Below are 22,500 nucleotides of genomic sequence, written 5' to 3'. Positions count from 1 at the left end.
GCCAACAGGTCTGGCTCGTCTGCGGGAAAAAGGAGAGAGAGAACGATGTCAACACCACGCACAGGAGGATCCCATTCAGCCCCTTCTCGAGCCTGTTACACAGGAACAGGAGGAGGCCCATTCAGCCCCTTCTCGAGCCTGTTACACAGGAACAGGAGGAGGACATTCAGCCCCTTCTCGAGCCTGTTACACAGGAACAGGAGGAGGCCTATTCAGCCCATCGAGCCTGTTACACAGGAACAGGAGGAGGCCCATTCAGCCCCTTCTCGAGCCTGTTACACAGGAACAGGAGGAGGTCCATTCAGCCCCTTTCTCGAGTCTGTTACACAGGAACAGGAGGAGGTCCATTCAGCCCCTTTATGGGGGTGGGAGAGAGAGAGAGAGAGAGAGGTGACGTGCAGGCGGAGGTGGGGGGGGGTGGTGGTCAATGAGGAGAAACTGTCTCCGGTGGCTGGAGGGTCGGGAACCAGGGGGAGACACAGATTGAGGGCGATCGGGGGAAAGGAACCAGAGGGGGTCGGGGGTGGGGGGGAGAAAGAGGGACAGGGAGGGAGAGGGAGGGAGGGAGGGAGAGGGAGAGGGAGGGAGGAAGAGGGAAGGAGGGAAGGAGGGAGAGGGAGGGAGGGAGAGAGGGAGGGAGGGAGAGGGAAGGAGGGAGAGGAAGGGAGAGAGAGAGGGAGGAAGAGGGAAGGAGGGAGAGGGAGGGGGAGAGAGAGGGAGGAAGAGGGAAGGAGGGACAGGGAGGAAGAGGGAAGGAGGGAGGAAGAGGGAAGGAGGGAGAGGGAGAGGGAGGGGGCAGGGAGAGAGAGGGAGAGGGATGGAGTGGGACAGAGGGAAAGGGAGGGAGGGAGAGGGACAGGGAGGAAGAGGGAAGGAGGGAGAGGGAGGGAGGGGCAGAGGGAGCGGGAGGGAGAGAGAGAGGGCGAGAGGGAAGGAGAGAAAGAGGGAGGAAGAGGGATGGAGGGAGAGGGAGAGGGAAGAAGAGGGAAAGAGGGGGAGGAAGAGGGAGAGGTACAGGGAGGGAGGGAGAGGGAGAGGGAGGGGAAGAGGGAGGGAGGGAGAGGGAGGGGGAGAGGGAGGGGAGGGAGAGAGAGGGACAGGGAGGGAGGGAGGGGGAGGGGGAAAGATTTAGTTTTAAACACAGAGAGTGGGTGTGATCTGGAAGGCGCTGCCTGAAAGGGCGGTGGAAGCAGATTCAATCGGCATTTTCAAAAAGGGGAAATCGGGTAAATACTGGAAGGACAGACGTTTACCGGGGTGGGGGGGGGGGGGGGAGAGACAGAGAGAGAGAGGAGGGAGGGGGCTTCATTGGATCACTCGCTCACAGAGAGGACACAGGAACGAAGGGCTGGATGGCCGCCTGTCTGGCCGATTCCGGCAGACAGTACAAGCCGGCGCTCGCTCGTCCTGAGTGTCTCCTGATGAGGAGGGAAATGGTCCGGTGACCGGCAGGATGGGAGGGGGCGGGGCCGGGGGTGGTGGGGGCGTGTTTGTGTGTGCTGTGTCCCCAGGGTGGGCCGCGGCGGCCTCAGGACCCACCTGCTCCGCTCTCCGCCACGGGGGCCCTCAGGGCGTCGAAGTCCGAGAAGTCATCGTTGGCCGAAGGCGGCGCGAAGGGGTCGAAGGTCGGCTTGGCTGCGAGGGGAGAGAGAGAGACGAGAGGAGGAGGCGTTTTGAGGTCAGAGGCGGGAACACAGAGCGAGAGGTGACCCCCCAAACCACCACCCCTCCGCCCCCACCAACCCCAACCACCACCCCCGAAACTGCTCACCCCCCCCCCACCTCCACCACCGTCTTCCAGAATTCGGCACCGCCACCTCCGACCCTCTACCCCGCGACCCCACTCTCCCTCACCTCCCCGCCCGGGGGACGCTGTCCTCCCCCATCTTCCTGGCTCCCAACTCGCCGTGCTGTACCTGTCCTGGGAGTGCTTGATGGGGACAGTGTAGAGGGAGATTTACTCTGTATCTAACCCCGTGCTGTACCTGTCCTGGGAGTGCTTGATGGGGACAGTGTAGAGGGAGATTTACTCTGTATCTAACCCCGTGCTGTACCTGTCCTGGGAGTGCTTGATGGGGACAGTGTAGAGGGAGATTTACTCTGTATCTAACCCCGTGCTGTACCTGTCCTGGGAGTGCTTGATGGGGACAGTGTAGAGGGAGATTTACTCTGTATCTAACCCCGTGCTGTACCTGTCCTGGGAGTGCTTGATGGGGACAGTGTAGAGGGAGATTTACTCTGTATCTAACCCCGTGCTGTACCTGCCCTGGGAGTGCTTGATGGGGACAGTGTAGAGGGAGATTTACTCTGTATCTAACCCCGTGCTGTACCTGTCCTGGGAGTGCTTGATGGGGACAGTGTAGAGGGAGATTTACTCTGTATCTAACCCCGTGCTGTACCTGTCCTGGGAGTGCTTGATGGGGACAGTGTAGAGGGAGATTTACTCTGTCTCTAACCCTGTGCTGTACCTGTCCTGGGAGTGTTTGATGGGGACGGTGTAGAGGGAGCTTTACTCTGTCTCTAACCCCGTGCTGTACCTGTCCTGGGAGTGTTTGATGGGGACAGTGTAGAGGGAGATTTACTCTGTATCTAACCCCGTGCTGTACCTGTCCTGGGAGTGTTTGATGGGGACAGTGTAGAGGGATCTTTACTCTGTATCTAACCCCGTGCTGTACCTGTTCTGGGAGTGTTTGATGGGGCCAGTGTAGAGGGAGTTTTACTCTGTATATAACCCCGTGCTGTACCTGTCCTGGGAGTGTTTGATGGGGACAGTGTAGAGGGATCTTTACTCTGTATCTAACCCCATGCTGTACCTGTCCTGGGAGTGTTCGATGGGGACAGTGTAGAGGGAGCTTTACTCTGTATCTAACCCCGTGCTGTACCTGTCCTGGGAGTGTTTGATGGGGACGGTGTAGAGGGAACTTTACTCTGTATCTAACCCCGTGCTGTACCTGTCCTGGGGGTGTTTGATGGGGACGGTGTAGGGGGAACTTTACTCTGTATCTAACCCCGTGCTGTACCTGTCCTGGGGGTGTTTGATGGGGACGGTGTAGGGGGAACTTTACTCTGTATCTAACCCCGTGCTGTACCTGTCCTGGGAGTGTTTGATGGGGACAGTGTAGAGGTAGCTTTACTCTGTATCTAACCCCATGCTGTACCTGTCCTGGGTGTGTTCGATGGGGACGGTCTAGAGGGAGCTTTACTCTGTATCTAACCCCGTGCTGTACCTGTCCTGGGAGTGTTTGATGGAGACAGTGTAGGGGGAGATTTACTCTGTATCTAACCCCGTGCTGTACCTTTCCTGGGAGTGTTTGATGGGGACAGTGTAGAGGGAGATTTACTCTGTATCTAAAGCCGTGCTGACCCCGTGCTGTACCTGTCCTGGGAGTGTTTGATGGAGACAGTGTAGGGGGAGATTTACTCTGTATCTAAACCCGTGCTGACCCCGTGCTGTACCTGTGCTGGGAGTGTTTGATGGGGACAGTGTAGAGGGAGCTTTACTCTGTATCTAACCCCGTGCTGTACCTATCCTGGGAGTGTTTGATGGGGACAGTGTAGAGGGAGATTTACTCTGTATCTAACCCCGTGCTGTACCTGTCCTGGGAGTGTTTGATGGGGACAGTGTAGAGGGAGATTTACTCTGTATCTAACCCCGTGCTGTACCTGTCCTGGGAGTGTTTGATGGGGACAGTGTAGAGGGAGATTTACTCTGCATCTAACCCCGTGCTGTACCTGTCCTGGGAGTGTTTGATGGGGACAGTGTAGAGGGAGATTTACTCTGTATCTAACCCCGGGCTGTACCTGTCCTGGGAGTGTTTGATGGGGACAGTGTAGAGGGACCTTTACTCTGTATCTAACCCCGTGCTGTAACTGTCCTGGGAGTGTTTGATGGGGACAGTGTAGAGGGAGCTTTACTCTGTATCTAACCCCGTGCTGTACCTGTCCTGGGAGTGTTTGATGGGGACAGTGTAGAGGGAGACCTTTACTCTGTATCTAACCCCGTGCTGTACCTGTCCTGGGAGTGTTTGATGGGGACAGTGTAGAGGGAGATTTACTCTGTATCTAACCCCGGGCTGTACCTGTCCTGGGAGTGTTTGATGGGGACAGTGTAGAGGGACCTTTACTCTGTATCTAACCCCGTGCTGTACCTGTCCTGGGAGTGTTTGATGGGGACAGTGTAGAGGGAGCTTTACTCTGTATCTAAACCCGTGCTGTAACTGTCCTGGGAGTGTTTGATGGGGACAGTGTAGGGGGAGCTTTACTCTGTATCTAACCCCGTGCTGTACCTGTCCTGGGAGTGTTTGATGGGGACAGTGTAGAAGGAGATTTACTCTGTATCTAACCCCGTGCTGTACCTGTCCTGGGAGTGTTTGATGGGGACAGTGTAGAGGGAGCTTTACTCTGTATCTAACCCCGTGCTGTACCTGTCCTGGGAGTGTTTGATGGAGACGGTGTAGAGGGAGATTTACTCTGTATCTAACCCCGTGCTGTACCTGTCCTGGGAGTGTTTGATGGGGACAGTGTAGAGGGAGATTTACTCTGTATCTAACCCCGTGCTGTATCTGCCCTGGGAGTGTTTGATGGGGACAGTGTAGAGGGAGATTTACTCAGTATCTAACCCCGTGCTGTTCCTGTCCTGGGAGCGTTTGATGGGGACAGTGTAGAGGGAGATTTACTCTGTATCTAACCCCGTGCTGTACCTGTCCTGGGAGTGTTTGATGGGGACAGTGTAGAGGGAGATTTACTCTGTATCTAACCCCGTGCTGTACCTGTCCTGGGAGTGTTTGATGGGGACGGTGTAGAAGGAACTTTACTCTGTATCTAACCCCGTGCTGTACCTGTCCTGGGAGTGTTTGATGGGGACAGTGTAGAGGGAGATTTACTCTGTATCTAACCCCGTGCTGTACCTGTCCTGGGAGTGTTTGATGGGGACGGTGTAGAAGGAACTTTACTCTGTATCTAACCCCGTGCTGTACCTGTCCTTGGAGTGTTTGATGGGGACGGTGTAGAAGGAACTTTACTCTGTATCTAACCCAGTGCTGTACCTGTCCTGGGAGTGTTTGATGGGGACAGTGAAGAGGGAGATTTACTCTGTATCTAACCCCGTGCTGTACCTGTCCTGGGAGTGTTTGATGGAGACAGTGTAGGGGGAGATTTACTCTGTATCTAACCCCGTGCTGTATCTGCCCTGGGAGTGTTTGATGGGGACGGTGTAGGGGGAGCTTTACTCTGTATCTAACCCTGTGCTGTACCTGTCCTGGGAGTGTTTGATTGGGACAGTGTAGAGGGAGATTTACTCTGTATCTAACCCCGTGCTGTACCTGTCCTGGGAGTGTTTGATGGGGACGGTGTAGAGGGAGCTTTACTCTGTATCTAACCCCGTGCTGTACCTGTCCTGGGAGTGTTTGATGGGGACGGTGTAGGGGGAACTTTACTCTGTATCTAACCCCGTGCTGTACCTGTCCTGGGAGTGTTTGATGGGCACAGTGTAGAGGGATCTTTACTCTGTATCTAACCCCGTGCTGTACCTTTCCTGGGAGTGTTTGATGGGGACAGTGTAGAGGGAGATTTACTCTGTATCTAAACCCGTGCTGACCCCGTGCTGTACCTGTCCTGGGAGTGTTTGATGGGGACAGTGTAGAGGGAGCTTTACTCTGTATCTAACACCGTGCTGTACCTGCCCTGGGAGTGTTTGATGGGGACGGTGTAGAGGGAGATTTACTCTGTATCTAACCCCGTGCTGTACCTGTCCTGGGAGTGTTTGATGGGGACAGTGTAGAGGGAGCTTTACTCTGTATCTAACCCCGTGCTGTACCTGTTCTGGGAGTGTTTGATGGGGACGGTGTAGAGGGAGGTCTACTCTGTAAAGGGGGTCTCTCCCTCTCCACCCGCTGAAGTCCGGTACCTGTGGGGGGTGAGGTGTCGAGACACTCAGGTCGAGGCAGTGGTGCCCAGGGATCCACCGAGGTCACAGCCTGGGGGCCGGGAGGGGGCAGAGGTGCCCAAGGCTCGAGAGGCACCTTCATGGTTGGTTGTGTACCTAGAGAGAGAGAGAGAGATATATGTAAGACCATACAAATTGGAAGGAGTGGGCCTTTCTGCCCCTCGAGTCTGCTACCCCCCCATTCGATAAGATGGTGTCTGACCCGATTGTGGTCTCAGCTCCGTTCTCCTGTCTGTCCTCCCGACCCCCACCATAACCCTCGACTACTCCCCACCCCACAGTCGATCAGAGACCTGTCTGACTCAGCCTCGGATATATTCAACACCCCGACCCTCACTGCTCTCTGGGTGGGGGGTGGGGGGAGAGAATTCCACAGACTGACCACCCTCGGAGAGAAGAAATTCCTCCTCATTCTGAAACTCCCCCCCTCCCCCCCACCTCGTTCCAGATACCCCCCCACGAGGGGGGTTAAACATCCCCTCAGCCTCCACCCTCCCCTCCCTCTCAGGATCTGATCTGTGTCAATAAGATCACCTCTCGTTCTTCTAAACTCCAATGGGGACAGGGCCCGACCTGCTCAACCTTTCCCCCATCAGACAAACCCCCCTTCATCCCGGGAATCAGCCCAGTGAACCTTCTCCCGACGGCCTCCAATAGCGAGTCTGTCCCTCCTTAAGTCAGGAGACTGAAACTGTCCACCGCGCTCCAGGTGCGGACTCCCCGGTGCCCTGTACGCTTGGAGCGAGACTCCCCGACTTTTATACCCCATCCCCCTCGCAATAAAGGCCATTTACCTCCCGAATCACTTGCTGCATCTCTGCGTAATAACTTTCCCCAATTCATGTACCCGGACACCCGGATCCCTCTGCACCGCAGAGCCCTGCAATCTCTCTCCATTTAAATCATATCCCGCTTTTCTATTCTTCCTGTCAAAGTGCAGAACCTCACATTTCCCCACGTTATATCCCATCTGCCCACTCACTTATCTCTATCCTTTTGCAGAATCTCTGTATCCCCATCACAATTTACTCTCACGGAATCACAGATTGCAGAAAAGGCCCTTCGGCCCATCGAGTCTGCGCCGACCCTGTGAGAAACACCTGAGCTACCTCCCTAACCCCATTGACCAGCACTTGGCCCCATCGCCTTGAATGTTTATGAGGTGCCAAGTGCTCATCCAGGTGCTTTTTAAAGGATGTGAGGCAACCCACCTCCACCCCCCTCCCAGGCAGCACATTCCAGACCCTCCCCACCCTCTGGGTAAAAAAGCTTCTCCTCACATCCCCCCCCTAAACCTCCTGCCCCCCTCACCTTGAACTTATGTCCCCCTCGTGACTGACCCTCCAACTAAGGGGAACAGCTGCTCCCTATCCACCCTGTCCATGCCCCTCAATCTTGTACACCTCGATCAGGTCGCTCCTCAGTCTTCTCTGTTCCAACCAAAACAACCCAAGTCTATCCGACCTCTCTTCATAACTTAAATGTTTCATCCCAGGCAACATCCGGGTGAATCTCCTCTGCAACCCCTCCAGTGCAATCACATCCTTCCTATAATGTGGTGACCAGAACTGCACCCAGTACTCCAGCTCACCAAGGTTCTATACAACTCCAACATCACCTCCCTACTTTTGTAATCTATACCTCGATTGATAAAGGCAAGTGTCCCATATGCCTTTTTCACCACCCCACTAACATGCCCCCCTGCCTTCAGAGATCTATGGACACACACGCCAAGGTCCCTTTGTTCCTCAGAACTTCCTAGTGTCATGCCGTTCATTGAGTACTTCCTTGTCCAATTACTCCTTCCAAAGTGTATCACCTCACACTTTTCAGGGTTAAATTCCATCTGCCACTTATCTGCCCATTTGACCATCCCGTCTATATCTTCCTGTAGCTCAAGACACTCAACCTCACTGTTAACCACCCGGCCAATCTTTGTGTCATTCGCCAACTTACTGATCCTAATTCTGTCATCACCCTCTGTCTCCTACAACTAAGCCAATTTTGAATCCACCTTATCAATTTACCCAGCATCCCATGTGCCTTTGCCTTCTTTAGAAGTCTCCCATGTGGGACCTTGTCATAGGCTTTGCTGAAATCCATATAAACTACATCGACTGCACTACCCTCATCTACACACCTCATCACCTCCTCAAAAAATTCAATCCAATTTGTTAGGCGTGACCTCCCTCTGACAAAGCCATGCTGACTGTCCCTGATCAAACCTTGCCTCTCCAAGTGGAGATGGATTCTCTCCTTCAGAATTTTCTCCAATAGTTTCCCTACCACTGATGCGAGACTCACTGGCCTGTAGTTCCCTGGCTTCTCTCTACAACCCTTCTTAAACAGCGGAACCACATTAGCTCTTCTCCAGTCCGCAAACTTACTAATCCTACCCCCCAACACATAGTCATCCATGTCGTTTATATAAATGACGAATAATAGGGGACCCAGCACAGATCCCTGTGGTACACCACTGGACACTGGCTTCCAGTCACTAAAGCATCCTTTTGTCATCACCCTCTGTCTCCTACAACTAAGCCAATTTGGAATCCACCTTTATCAAATTACCCTGTATCCCATGTGTATTTGCCTCCTTTATATGTGGGACCTTGTCAAAGGCTTTGCTGAAATCCAGATAAACTACATCGACCGCACTACCCTCATCTACACACCAATTGAGGCAGGAGCAGGAAAACCAGCCCCCGATTGGAATTATATAACGCTGGGTCAGCGACAGGAAGGGGAGAATAGCCCCCAAGAGGTACCGGGGGTATTCAGGACAAGGTAGCCCCTCTCGGGATGATGCCCCATTTTAGAAGATCCTCAAAGATGGGGGTCTCCAAAAAAAAAAACCACACCAGGATATTCTCGCAACGGAGCCGGGGGTCGGGGTGGGATTTTAACAGAAGACCCCCCCCCCCAACCCCCCCCACCCACCGCACGCCCGCCCCCCCCCCCCCCCCCACCCCCCCCACCCCCACCCCCCCCCCCCCCCCACCCCCACCCAGTCCAGAGAGGCCCCTCACCCAGTATATCCCAGGAATCCGAGATGCCGGTCACCACGCTGCCACCATATTGCGGCGCCCAGGCCTCGCTGTCGGGCTGGGCCGCCAAGACCGGCTGGGGAGGGGCTGTGCCCCACGGGTCGGGCGTTGTCACTGTCGTCACCGTCGTCGGCGTCGCTCCCCAGGGGTCAGCGGCGCTGGCTGGGGGGAGGGCCGGCGGATGGGGGCCGGGGGGGGCGGCGCCGGCGCCGGCGGCGGGTTCGGTGGGCACCGCGCCCCAGGGGTCGTTGGAGGCCACGGGAGCCGAGGCGGCGAAGACGTCGGCCAGGTCCATCAGGGAAGGCTGCAAGAGAAAGAGAGAAAGAGAAAAGAGAGGGAGGGGGTGGACGTTAGACAAGTCAAATGGGCGCAGATCACCAATCATCTCACTAGCACTGGCACCGGGGGGAGTGTCGGCCTGGAGCTCAAATCCTAGAGTATATACATCTCCGTCCGACAGTGCAGCACTCCCTCAGTACTGGCACCGGGGGGAGTGTTGGCCTGGATTATGGAACTCAAATCCTAGTGTATATACATCTCCCTCCGACAGTGCAGCACTCCCTCAGTACTGGGTAGGTGGAGGGGAGGCCGACGCATGCGCTGGAGGGGACGGTGCAGGGGAGGGGAGGGGGAGGGGAGGGCAGCGGGTGTAGTGGGAGGGGAGGGGGAGGGGAGTCTGGTGGGGGAGGGGGAGGGGAGTCTGGTGGGTGTGGGGGAGGGGAGGGGGAGAGGAGTCTGGTGGGTGTGGGGGAGGGGAGTACAGCGGGTGCGGGGGAGGGGGGGAGTCTGGTGGGTGTGGGGGAGGGGAGTACAGCGGGTGCGGGGGAGGGGGGGAGTCTGGTGGGTGTGGGGGAAGGGAGTACAGCGGGTGCGGGGGAGGGGAGGGGGAGGGGAGTACAGCGGGTGCGGGGGAGGGGAGGGGGAGGGGAGGGCAGCGGGTGCGGGGGAGGGGAGGGGGAGGGGAGGGCAGTGGGTGCGGGGGAGGGGAGGGCAGCGGGTGCGGGGGAGGGGAGGGGGAGGGGAGGGCAGTGGGTGCGGGGGAGGGGAGGGCAGCGTGTGCGGGGGAGGGGAGGGGGAGGGGAGGGCAGCGGGTGCGGAGGGGGAGGGGGAGGGGAGGGCAGCGTGTGCGGGGGAGGGAGGGGGAGGGGAGGCAGCGTGTGCGGGGGAGGGGAGGGGGAGGGGAGGGCAGCGGGTGCGGAGGGGGAGGGGGAGGGGAGGGCAGCGGGTGCGGAGGGGGAGGGGAGGGCAGCGTGTGCGGGGGAGGGGAGGGGGAGGGGAGGGCAGCGGGTGCGGAGGGGGAGGGGAGGGCAGCGGGTGCGGGGGAGGGGAGGGGGAGGGGAGGGCAGCGGGTGCGGAGGGGGAGGGGAGGGCAGCGGGTGCGGGGGAGGGGAGGGGGAGGGGGAGGGCAGCGGGTGCGGGGGAGGGGAGGGGGAGGGGAGGGCAGTGGGTGCGGGGGAGGGGAGGGCAGCGTGTGCGGGGGAGGGGAGGGCAGTGGGTGCGGGGGAGGGGAGGGGGAGGGGAGGGCAGTGGGTGCGGGGGAGGGGAGGGCAGCGTGTGCGGGGGAGGGGAGGGCAGTGGGTGCGGAGGGGGAGGGGGAGGGGAGGGCAGCGTGTGCGGGGGAGGGGAGGGCAGCGGGTGCGGAGGGGGAGGGAGAGGGCAGCGGGTGCGGGGGAGGGGAGGGCAGTGGGTGCGGGGGAGGGGAGGGGGAGGGGAGGGCAGCGGGTGCGGAGGGGGAGGGGGAGGAGAGGGCAGTGGGTGCGGAGGGGGAGGGGGAGGGGAGGGCAGCGGGTGCGGAGGGGGAGGGGGAGGGGAGGGCAGCGGGTGCGGGGGAGGGGAGTACAGCGGGTGCGGGGGAGGGGAGGGCAGTGGGTGCGGGGGAGGGGAGGGGGAGGAGAGGGCAGTGGGTGCGGAGGGGGAGGGGGAGGGGAGGGCAGCGGGTGCGGGGGAGGGGAGGGGGAGGGGAGGGCAGCGGGTGCGGGGGAGGGGAGGGCAGTGGGTGCGGGGGAGGGGAGGGGGAGGGGAGGGCAGCGGGTGCGGGGGAGGGGAGGGGGAGGGGAGGGCAGCGTGTGCGGGGGAGGGGAGGGGGAGGGGAGGGCAGCGGGTGCGGGGGAGGGGAGGGGGAGGGGAGGGCAGCGGGTGTAGTGGGAGGGGAGGGGGAGGGGAGTCTGGTGGGGGAGGGGGAGGGGAGTCTGGTGGGTGTGGGGGAGGGGAGTACAGCGGGTGCGGGGGAGGGGGGGAGTCTGGTGGGTGTGGGGGAGGGGAGTACAGCGGGTGCGGGGGAGGGGAGGGGGAGGGGAGTACAGCGGGTGCGGGGGAGGGGAGGGGGAGGGGAGGGCAGCGGGTGCGGGGGAGGGGAGGGGGAGGGGAGTACAGCGGCTGCGGGGGAGGGGAGGGGGAGGGGAGAACAGCGGGTGCGGGGGAGGGGTGCGGGGGAAGGGAGTACAGCGGGTGCGGGGGAGGGGAGGGCAGCGGGTGCGGGGGAGGGGAGGGCAGTGGGTGCGGGGGAGGGGAGGGCAGCGTGTGCAGGGGAGGGGAGGGGGAGGGGAGGGCAGTGGGTGCGGAGGGGGAGGGGGAGGGGAGGGCAGTGGGTGCGGGGGAGGGGAGGGGGAGGGGAGGGGAGGGGGAGGGGAGGGCAGTGGGTGCGGAGGGGGAGGGGGAGGGGAGGGCAGCGTGTGCGGGGGAGGGGAGGGGGAGGGGAGGGCAGTGGGTGCGGGGGAGGGGAGGGGGAGGGGAGGGCAGCGGGTGCGGGGGAGGGAGGGGGAGGGGAGGGCAGCGGGTGCGGGGGAGGGGAGAACAGCGGGTGCGGGGGAGGGGTGCGGGGGAAGGGAGTACAGCGGGTGCGGGGGAGGGGAGGGCAGCGGGTGCAGGGGAGGGGAGGGGGAGGGGAGGGGAGGGGGAGGGGGAGGGCAGTGGGTGCGGAGGGGGAGGGGGAGGGGAGGGCAGTGGGTGCGGGGGAGGGGAGGGGGAGGGGAGGGAGGGGGGAGGGGAGGGCAGTGGGTGCGGAGGGGGAGGGGGAGGGGAGGGCAGCGTGTGCGGAGGGGGAGGGGAGGGCAGCGGGTGCGGAGGGGGAGGGGAGGGCAGCGTGTGCGGGGGAGGGGAGGGGGAGGGGAGGGCAGCGGGTGCGGAGGGGGAGGGGAGGGCAGCGGGTGCGGGGGAGGGGAGTACAGCGGGTGCGGGGGAGGGGAGGGCAGCGTGTGCGGGGGAGGGGAAGGGGAGGGGAGGGCAGCGGGTGCGGGGGAGGGAGGGGGAGGGGAGGGCAGCGTGTGTGGGGGAGGGGAGGGGGAGGGGAGGGCAGTGGGTGCGGAGGGGGAGGGGGAGGGGAGGGCAGCGGGTGCGGAGGGGGAGGGGAGGGCAGCGGGTGCGGGGGAGGGAGGGGGAGGGGAGGGCAGCGTGTGCGGGGGAGGGGAGGGGGAGGGGAGGGCAGTGGGTGCGGAGGGGGAGGGGGAGGGGAGGGCAGCGGGTGCGGAGGGGGAGGGGAGGGCAGCGGGTGCGGAGGGGGAGGGGGAGGGGAGGGCAGCGGTGTGCGGAGGGGGAGGGGAGGGCAGCGGGTGCGGGGGAGGGGAGGGGGAGGGGAGGGCAGCGTGTGCGGGGGAGGGGGAGGGGAGGGCAGTGGGTGCGGAGGGGGAGGGGGAGGGGAGGGCAGCGGGTGCGGAGGGGGAGGGGAGGGCAGCGGGTGCGGAGGGGGAGGGGGAGGGGAGGGCAGCGGGTGCGGAGGGGGAGGGGAGGGCAGCGGGTGCGGAGGGGGAGGGGGAGGGGAGGGCAGCGGGTGCGGAGGGGGAGGGGAGGGCAGCGGGTGCGGGGGAGGGAGGGGGTGTGGAGTACAGCGGGTGCGGGGGAGGGGAGGGGGAGGGGAGGCCTCAGCAATTGAGGAGGGACTCACCTCACCGGAATTAGGCAGCAGCACGTTCTGTTTCTGACTCTCCTCGATGGCCATCTGGAGCCGCAAGTCATCCCCTCTCCGGAGCCGCTCCTCCTGTGCGGAGTGGACGGGAGAGAGTGAGAAACGCTCCTGCATTCCTCACCCCGCCCAGTCCCCCACTGCTCCCCCATCCCCGGCTCTCCCCACCGCCCCACGCCCACCCCCCACACCTCCCGGCTTCCACCCGCTCGGCCCCTCTGCCCTGCTGGCGAGCTGGCCCTCACGAGGAGGGGTTTGGCCGCGGGCTGGAGCTCGAGGGTGGACAGGTCGCAAGGGTCCCCCTGAGGCGTCGCAGCGGCTCCGGGACCCGCCTTCGCCTCCCGCTCCCACCCGCCCAGGGTCCCAGAGACTTTCACATCTGCCTCCGACTGGCCTGTGGGGTGAGGGGGAGAGGAACGGGCGGCCATATCCGGCTGCGGGCCGCTGAACAGAGCAAGAGAGGCAGCGTGGGAGGTAGAGAGAGCGTGCAAGAGCAAGAGGGAGAGAAAGTGCGAGAGCGGCGGGCAGGGAGAGCGGGAGCGAGAGCGGCGGACAGGGAGAGCGGGAGCGAGAGCGGCGGGCAGGGAGAGCGGCAGGGGGAGCGGCAGCGAAAGCGGCGGGCAGGGAGAGCGGGAGCGAGAGCGGCGGGCAGGGAGAGCGGCAGGGGGAGCGGCAGCGAAAGCGGCGGGCAGGGAGAGCGGGAGCGAGAGCGGCGGGCAGGGAGAGCGGGAGCGAGAGCGGTAGCGAAAGCGGCGGGCAGGGAGAGCGGGAGCGAGAGCGGCGGGCAGGGAGAGCGGGAGCGAGAGCGGCGGGCAGGGAGAGCGGGAGCGAGAGCGGCGGGCAGGGAGAGCGGGAGCGAGAGCGGAGGGCAGGGAGAGCGGCAGGGAGAGCGCGAGCGCGAGCGGAGGGCAGGGAGAGCGGGAGCAAGAGCGGCGGGCAGGGAGAGCGGGAGTGAGAGCGGCGGGCAGGGAGAGCGGGAGTGAGAGCGGTGGGCAGGGAGAGTGGGAGCGAGAGCGGCGGGCAGGGAGAACGGGAGCGGTGTGCGGGGAGAGCGTAAGCATGTGAGCGGCGGGCAGGGAGAGCAGGAGCGAGAGCGGAAGCGCGTGAGCGGGGAGAGCGGGCGGGGAGAGCGGGAGCACGCGAGCGGGAGCGGCGGGCGGGGAGAGCGGGAGCGGCGGGCGGGGAGAGCGGGAGCGAGAGCGGCGGGCAGGGAGAACGGGAGCGCGTGAGCGGGGAGAGCGGGAGCGGGGAGAGTGGGAGCGCGTGAGCGGGGAGAGCGGGAGTGGGGAGAGTGGGAGCGCGTGAGCGGGGAGAGCGGGAGCGCGTGAGCGGGGAGAGCGGGAGCGCGCGCGAGCGGGGAGAGCGGGAGCGCGCGAGCGGGGAGAGCGGGAGCGCGCGAGCGGGGAGAGCGGGAGCGCGCGAGCGGGGAGAGCGGGAGCGCGCGAGCGGGGAGAGCGGCAGCGGCGGGCGGGGAGAGCGGGAGCACACGAGCGGGGAGTGCGGGAGCGGGGAGAGTGGGAGCGGCGGGCGGGGAGAGCGGATGCACATGAGTGGGGAGAGCGGGGAGAGTGGGAGCGGGGAGAGCGGGGAGAGTGGGAGCGCGCGAGCGGGGAGAGCGGGAGCGGGGAGAGCGGGAGCGGGGAGAGTGGGAGCGGGGAGAGCGGGAGCGGCGGGCGGGGAGAGCGGGAGCAGCGGGCGGGGAGAGCGGGAGCGGGGAGAGCGGGAGCGGGGAGAGCGGGAGCGGGGAGAGCAGGGAGAGTGGGAGCGGGGAGAGCGGGAGCAGCGGGCGGGGAGAGCGGGAGCACACGAGCGGGGAGAGCGGGAGCGGGGAGAGCAGGGAGAGTGGGAGCGGGGAGAGCGGGAGCAGCGGGCGGGGAGAGCGGGAGCACACGAGCGGGGAGAGCGGGGAGAGTGGGAGCGGCGGGCGGGGAGAGCGGGAGCGGCGGGCGGGGAGAGCGGGAGCGGGGAGAGCGGGAGCAGCGGGCGGGGAGAGCGGGAGCACACGAGCGGGGAGAGCGGGAGCGGGGAGAGCAGGGAGAGTGGGAGCGGGGAGAGCGGGAGCAGCGGGCGGGGAGAGCGGGAGCACACGAGCGGGAGAGAGCGGGGAGAGTGGGAGCGGCGGGCGGGGAGCGCGGGCGCGGCGGGCGGGGAGAGCGGGAGCGGGGAGAGCGGGAGCAGCGGGCGGGGAGAGCGGGAGCACACGAGCGGGGAGAGCGGGAGCGGGGAGAGCAGGGAGAGTGGGAGCGGGGAGAGCGGGAGCAGCGGGCGGGGAGAGCGGGAGCACACGAGCGGGGAGAGCGGGGAGAGTGGGAGCGGCGGGCGGGGAGAGCGGGAGCGGCGGGCGGGGATGAGCGGGAGCGGGGAGAGCGGGAGCAGCGGGCGGGGAGAGCGGGAGGCACACGAGCGGGGAGAGACGGGAGCGGGGAGAGCAGGAGAGTGGGAGCGGGGAGAGCGGGGAGAGCGGGCGGGGAGAGCGGGAGCACACGAGCGGGGAGATGCGGGACGGGGAGAGCAGGGAGAGCGGGAGCGGGGAGAGCGGGAGCAGCGGGCGGGGTGAGAGCGGGAGCACACGAGCGGGGAGAGCGGGGAGAGTGGGAGCGGCGGGCGGGGAGGAGCGGGAGCGGCGGGAGGGGAGAGCGGGAGCGGGGGGAGAGCGGGGAGCAGCGGGCGGGGAGAGCGGGAGCACACGAGCGGGCGAGAGCGGGAGCGGGGAGAGCAGGGAGAGTGGGAGCGGGGAGAGCGGGAGCAGCGGGCGGGGAGAGCGGGAGCACACGAGCGGGTGAGAGCGGGGAGAGTGGGAGCGGCGGGCGGGGAGAGCGGGAGCGGCGGGCGGGGAGAGCGGGAGCGGGGAGAACGGGAGCAGCGGGCGGGGAGAGCGGGAGCACACGAGCGGGGAGAGCGGGGAGAGTGGGAGCGGCGGGCGGGGAGAGCGGGAGCGGGGAGAGCAGGGAGAGTGGGAGCGGGGAGAGCGGGAGCAGCGGGCGGGGAGAGCGGGAGCAGCGGGCGGGGAGAGCGGGAGCAGCGGGCGGGGAGAGCGGGCGGGGAGAGCGGGAGCACACGAGCGGGGAGAGCGGGGAGAGCGGGAGCGGCGGGCGGGGAGAGTGGGAGCGGCGGGCGGGGAGAGCGGATGCACGTGAGTGGGGAGAGCGGGGAGAGCGGGAGCGGGGAGAGCGGGGAGAGTGGGAGCGCGCGAGCGGGGAGAGCGGGAGCGGCGGGCGGGGAGAGCGGGGAGAGCGGGAGCGGCGAGCGGGGAGAGCGGGAGCGGCGGGCGGGGAGAGCGGGAGCGGCGGGCGGGGAGAGCGGGGAGAGTGGGAGCGGGGAGAGCGGGGAGCGGCGGGCGGGGCGAGCGGGGAGAGCGGGAGCGGCGGGCGGGGAGAGCGGGAGCGGCGGGCGGGGAGAGCGGGAGCGGCGGGCGGGGAGAGCGGGGAGAGTGGGAGCGGGGAGAGCGGGAGCGGCGGGCGGGGCGAGCGGGGAGAGCGGGAGCGGCGGGCGGGGCGAGCGGGGAGAGCGGGAGCGGCGGGCGGGGAGAGCGGGAGCGGCGGGCGGGGAGAGCGGGAGCGGCGGGCGGGGAGAGCGGGAGCGGCGGGCGGGGAGAGCGGGAGCGGCGGGCGGGGAGAGCGGGAGCGGCGGGCGGGGAGAGCGGGAGCGGCGGGCGGGGAGAGCGGGAGCGGCGGGCGGGGAGAGCGGGGAGCGGCGGGCGGGGAGAGCGGGAGCGGCGGGCGGGGAGAGCGGGGAGAGTGGGAGCGGGGAGAGCGGGAGCGGCGGGCGGGGAGAGCGGGAGCGGCGGGCGGGGAGAGCGGGAGCGGCGGGCGGGGCGAGCGGGGAGAGCGGGAGCGGCGGGCGGGGAGAGCGGGAGCGGCGGCGGGGAGAGCGGGAGCGGCGGGGCGGGGGAGAGAGCGGGAGCGGCGGGCGGGGAGAGCGGGAGCGGCGGGCGGGGAGAGCGGGAGCGGCGGGCGGGGAGAGCGGGAGCGGCGGGCGGGGAGAGTGGGAGCGCGCGAGCGGGGAGAGCGGGAGCGGCGGGCGGGGAGAGCGGGAGCGGCGGGCGGGGAGAGCGGGAGCGGCGGGCGGGGAGAGCGGGAGCGGCGGGCGGGGAGAGCGGGAGCGGCGGGCGGGGAGAGCGGGAGCGGCGGGCGGGGAGAGCGGGAGCGGCGGGCGGGGAGAGCGGGAGCGGCGGGCGGGGAGAGCGGGGAGAGTGGGAGCGGGGAGAGCGGGAGCGCGAGCGGCGGGCAGTAAGACAGAGAAGAGATAGAGAGAGTGAGAGTCGTGCACAGGAGGAAGCGGCCGAGACCCTGTCGCGCGTTCGGACGCTCCCGAGGCGAGGCCCGGCCGTCCAGAGTGAGCTCGGCCAGCGATGGCGGGCGCCGCCCTTATCGTCTTCACTACCTTATCGTGTTCCTCTTTGCTTAAGCTGAGAGCGAGCTGCATCTGTAAGTCCTCACCGGGCGCCGGAGGCGATCGCTGCAGCAAAGAGAGGGAGGGCCGTTAACGTGGGGGGGGAGGCGGGGGGGGGGGGCAAGCTCACCGCGGCAAAGACCAACCCCCCCCCCCACCTCCCCACCCAACCCTCGCCTCCGGCAACCCCACCAAAGTCCTCCCCCACCCCCCCACTCCCCTCAACGCCAGCCCCCTCCCCAACGCAGCCCCCCAGCCTCCACACTGTGACCACCTCCCCCAACCCCGTCAACTTCACCCCCAGCCAAAACCCTCACATCCAACACCCTCCCCTTTAAAACCCGCCCTCACCCCCCCTCGACTCCCACCTGTCCAATTCACCTCCCTCGTCCTCGCCCGACTCCAGTCCCACCGCACACCCACCACCACCTCCCACCCACCTCCCCCCCACCCCCCGCCACACCGCCACCCGCACCCACCGCTCCTCCCCCGGCAATACCTGTTGGGCTTCCTCCTTGCTCATCGCCAGGGCCAACTGCAGCTGCAACTCTTCTTCCCCAGTGCTCTGGGGCCAGGCCTGCTCAATCTCCGGGGGGCTGTGCAGCGAGGAGGAGACAGGTGCCGAGGCCGGGGCTGAGGCAACTGTGGGAGACAGGAAGAAGAGCACCACACACACACACACACACTCACGCACGCAGACGCAATCGGACACACACACACGCACACAGGCACAGGCAGACACGCGCACAATCAGAAGCGAGCACGCACACACAATCAGACGTGCGCGCACACACAATCAGACGCGCACACACACACACACAATCAGACGCACACACACACACAGACGTGCACACACACACAATCAGACGCGCACACACAATCAGAAGCGAGCACGCACACACAATCAGACGCGCGCGCACAAACAATCAGACGCACACACACACAATCAGACGCGCACACACACAATCAGACGTGCACACACACACACAATCAGACGCGCACACACACACAATCAGACGCGTACACACAACCACAATCAGATGCACGCACCACAAAATCAGATGCGCGCACACACACAAACCGCACACACACACACAGACACGCACCACACACACAAATCAGACGCGCACACACACAATCAGACGCGCACACACACAATCAGACGCACACACACACAATCAGACGCGCACACACACAATCAGACGCGCACACACACAATCAGACGCGCACACACACACACAATCAGACGCGCACACACACAATCAGACGCGCACACACACACACAATCAGACGCGCACACACACACAATCAGACGCGCGCACACACAATCAGACATGCACACACACACAATCAGATGCGCGCATACACACAATCAGACGCGCGCACACACACAATCAGACGCGAGCACACACACAATCAGAAGCGAGCACAACACACACAGATGCATGCACACACACACAATCAGACGCATGCCACACATACAAATCAGAAGAGCACACACACACAATCAGACGCGCACACACACAATCAGACGCGCACCACACAATCAGACGCGCACACACACAATCAGACGCGCACACACACAATCAGACGCGCACACACACAATCAGACGCCACACACACAATCAGACGCACACACACACAATCAGACGCGCACACACACAATCAGACGCGCACACACACATCAGACGCGCACACACACACACAATCAGACGCGCACACACACACACAATCAGACGCGCACACACAACACACAATCAGACGCGCACACACACACAATCAGACGCGCGCCACACACAACTCAGACATGCACACACACACAATCAGATGCGCGCATACACACAATCAGAGCGCGCACACACACAATCAGACGCGAGCACACACACACAATCAGAAGCGAGCACACCCACACAGATGCATGCACACACCACACAATCAGGACGCATGCACACATACAATCAGATGAGCACACACACACAATCAGACGAGCACACACACACAATCAGACGAGCACCCACACACAAATCTGACGAGCACACACACACAATCAGACGAGCACACACACACCAAATCAGACGAGCACACACCACAAATCAGACGAGCAACACACACAATCAGACGAGCACACACACACATTCAGACGAGCACACACACACAATCAGACGAGCACACACACACAATCAGACGAGCACACACACACACAATCAGAAGCGAGCACACACACACAATCAGACGCATGCACACACACAATCAGACGAGCACACACACAATCAGACGAGCACACACACAATCAGAAGCGAGCACACACACACAATCAGACGCATGCACACACACAATCAGACGAGCACACACACACACAATCAGAAGCGAGCACACACACACAATCAGACGCATGCACACACACAATCAGACGCACACACACACAATCAGACGCATGCACACACACAATCAGACGAGCACACACACAATCAGAAGCGAGCACACACACACAATCAGACGCGCACACACACACACAATCAGACGCGCGCACACACACAATCAGACGCGCGCACACACAATCAGACATGCACACACACACAATCAGATGCGCACATACACACAATCAGATGCGCACATACACACAATCAGACGCGCGCACACACACAATCAGACGCGCGCACACACACAATCAGACGAGCACACACACACAATCAGAAGCGAGCACACACACACAGACGCATGCACACACACACAATCAGACGAGCACCACACACACAATCAGACGAGCACACACACACAATCAGACGCGCACACCACACACAATCAGACGAGCACACACACACCAATCAGACGAGCACACACACACACAATCAGAGCGAGCACACACACACAATCAGACGCGTGCACACACACACAATCAGACGCGTGCACACACACAATCAGACGAGCACACACACACAATCAGAAAAGCGAGCACACACACAAATCAGACGCGCGCACACACCCACAATCAGACGCCTGCACACACACACAGAGCATGCACACACACACAATCAACGCGCGCGCACACACAATCAGACGCGCGCACACACACAATCAGGCCGCGCGCACACACACACTTCAGACGCGCGCACACCACGCAATCAGACGCATGCACCACACACACAATCAGACGCGTGCACACACACACAATCAGACGCGTGCACACACACACAATCAGACGCATGCACACACACACAATCAGACGCATGCACACACACACAATCAGACGCGTGCACACACAATCAAACGAGTGCCACACACACCCACAGACGCGTGACACACACAATCAGATGCGTGCACACACAATCAAACGAGTGCACACACACACACAATCAGACGCGTGCATACACACACCACACATAAACACACAATCAGATGTACACACACACAATCAGATGCACAAACAGACACACACAGACAGACACACAATCAGATGCACAGAGACACACACAGACAGACACACAATCAGGACACGTCAGGTAACAAACAAACCCTTACAAAAGCAGCAAGTATTAACAGAGTAAAAACGTCCCAAGGCACTTTGCATGAGTGATATCACTACCATCTAGAAGGACAAGGGCAGCAGACACATGGGAACAGCACCACCTGGAAGTTCCCCTCCGAGTCATCACCATCCTGACTTGGGAAATATATCGGCCGTTCCTTCACTGTCACTGGGTCAAAATCCTGGAACTCCTTCCTTAACAGCACTGTGGAGTACCTACACCACACGGACAAATCCTGGAACTCCCTCCCTAACAGCACCGTGGGTGTACCTACACACACGGACCAAAATCCTGGAACTCCCCTCCCCTAACAGCACCCGTGGGTGTACCTACACCACACGGACAAAATCCTGGAACTTCCTCCCTAACAGCACTGTGGGTGTACCTACACCAGGGAGAAAATCCTGGAACTCCCTCCCTACCAGCACCGTGGGTGTACCTACACCACAGGATAACATCCTGGAACTCCCTCCCTAACAGCGCGTGGGTGTACCTACACACAGGGAGAAAAATCCTGAACTCCCTCCCTAACGACACTGTGGGTGTATCTACACCACACAAACAAAATCCTGGAACTCCCTCCCTAACAGCGCGTGGGTGTACCTTACACCACAGGGAGAAAATCCCTGGAACTCCCTCCCTAACAGCGCCGTGGGTGTACCTACACCACACAGACCAATTCTGGAACTCCCTCCGCAACAGCACCGTGGGTGTAGAGGTTCAGAGACTGCAGAGGTTCAAGAAGCAGCCTCACCCCCCACCTTCTCCAGGGGCAATTAGGATGGCAGTAAAGCTGGGCCCGTCCAGCGAGCCCACATCTCAGTGAATGAATAAAATAATGAAAGCACAGAGTCTGACCCCACAACAGGGGAGGAGATATTTTGGGATAGGGGACCAAAAGCTGCACCAGAGAGGGAGGTTTCAAGAGGAGTCTTAAAAGAGAGGCAGGAAGAGGAGAGTGGTGGGGGGAGAGAGAGGTCTTTGGGGAGGGGAAGAGGCAAGAGGAGGGGGCTCTTTGGGTGAGGGCAAGGGAAGAGGAGAGGTCTTTGGGGGAGGGGAAGAGGATAGAGCATTGGGAGGGAGGGGAAGTGGATGGGGCTTTCGGGGGGAGGGGAAGAGGCGGGGGGGCTTCTTTGGGGGGAGGGGAAGAGGGGGCTGGGGGGGAGAGAGACAGAGAGAGAGTGAAAGTGAGAGCCAGAGAGACAGAGAGAGAGGAAAGAGAGAAGAGAGAGACAGAGGAGAGAGCAGAGAGAGAGGAGAGACAGAGCGAGGAGTGAAAGAGAGAAGAAAGAGAGTGGAGACGAGAGAGACAGAGAGAGACAGAGAAACAGAGAGACAGAGAGTGAAAGAGTGAGTGACAGAGAGAGTGAAAGAGAGATAGAGACAGAGAGAGAGAGAGAGAGTGAAAGAGAGAGAGAGACAGAAAGAGAGAGAGAGAGTGAAAGAGAGAGAGAGACAGAAAGAGAGTGAACAGAGAGAGTGAAGAGAGAGAGGGACAGAGAAACAGAGACAGAGAGTGAAAGAGAGTGAGAGACAGAGAGAGTGAAAGAGAAGAAAGAGAGTGAAAGGAGAGAGACAGAGCGAGAGCAGAGAGCGAGACAGAGAGAGACACAGAGAGTGACAGAGAGAGAGACAGAGAGTGAGAGGAGAGCGAGAGAGAGAGACAGAGAGAGGGAGAGCGAGAGAGATGCA

General features: G+C 63.0%; 1 protein-coding gene across 1 annotated transcript in view; it reads right to left on the bottom strand.

Annotated features, from left to right (window-relative positions):
- Window positions 1-22,500, bottom strand: part of epn1a (epsin 1a) — a 34,748-nt gene that overhangs the window by 2,409 nt on the left and 9,839 nt on the right. The window contains exons 2-8 of the mRNA XM_041182349.1: window positions 17,781-17,923; window positions 17,273-17,347; window positions 12,872-12,964; window positions 8,974-9,295; window positions 5,906-6,040; window positions 1,540-1,635; window positions 1-19 (exon numbers count right to left, since the gene is read on the bottom strand). The exon at window positions 1-19 is cut by the window's left edge and continues 218 nt beyond it. Of these exons, the coding sequence (XP_041038283.1) occupies window positions 1-19; window positions 1,540-1,635; window positions 5,906-6,040; window positions 8,974-9,295; window positions 12,872-12,964; window positions 17,273-17,347; window positions 17,781-17,923 (883 nt within the window). The remainder of the gene's footprint in view (window positions 20-1,539; window positions 1,636-5,905; window positions 6,041-8,973; window positions 9,296-12,871; window positions 12,965-17,272; window positions 17,348-17,780; window positions 17,924-22,500) is intronic.

The sequence above is a fragment of the Carcharodon carcharias genome (assembly GCF_017639515.1).
Source record: "Carcharodon carcharias isolate sCarCar2 chromosome 39 unlocalized genomic scaffold, sCarCar2.pri SUPER_39_unloc_3, whole genome shotgun sequence".
NCBI classification, from domain to species: Eukaryota; Metazoa; Chordata; class Chondrichthyes; order Lamniformes; family Lamnidae; genus Carcharodon; species Carcharodon carcharias.
The sequence above is the reverse complement of the archived record's forward strand: the minus strand, read 5'-3'. Positions and strand labels throughout refer to the sequence as shown.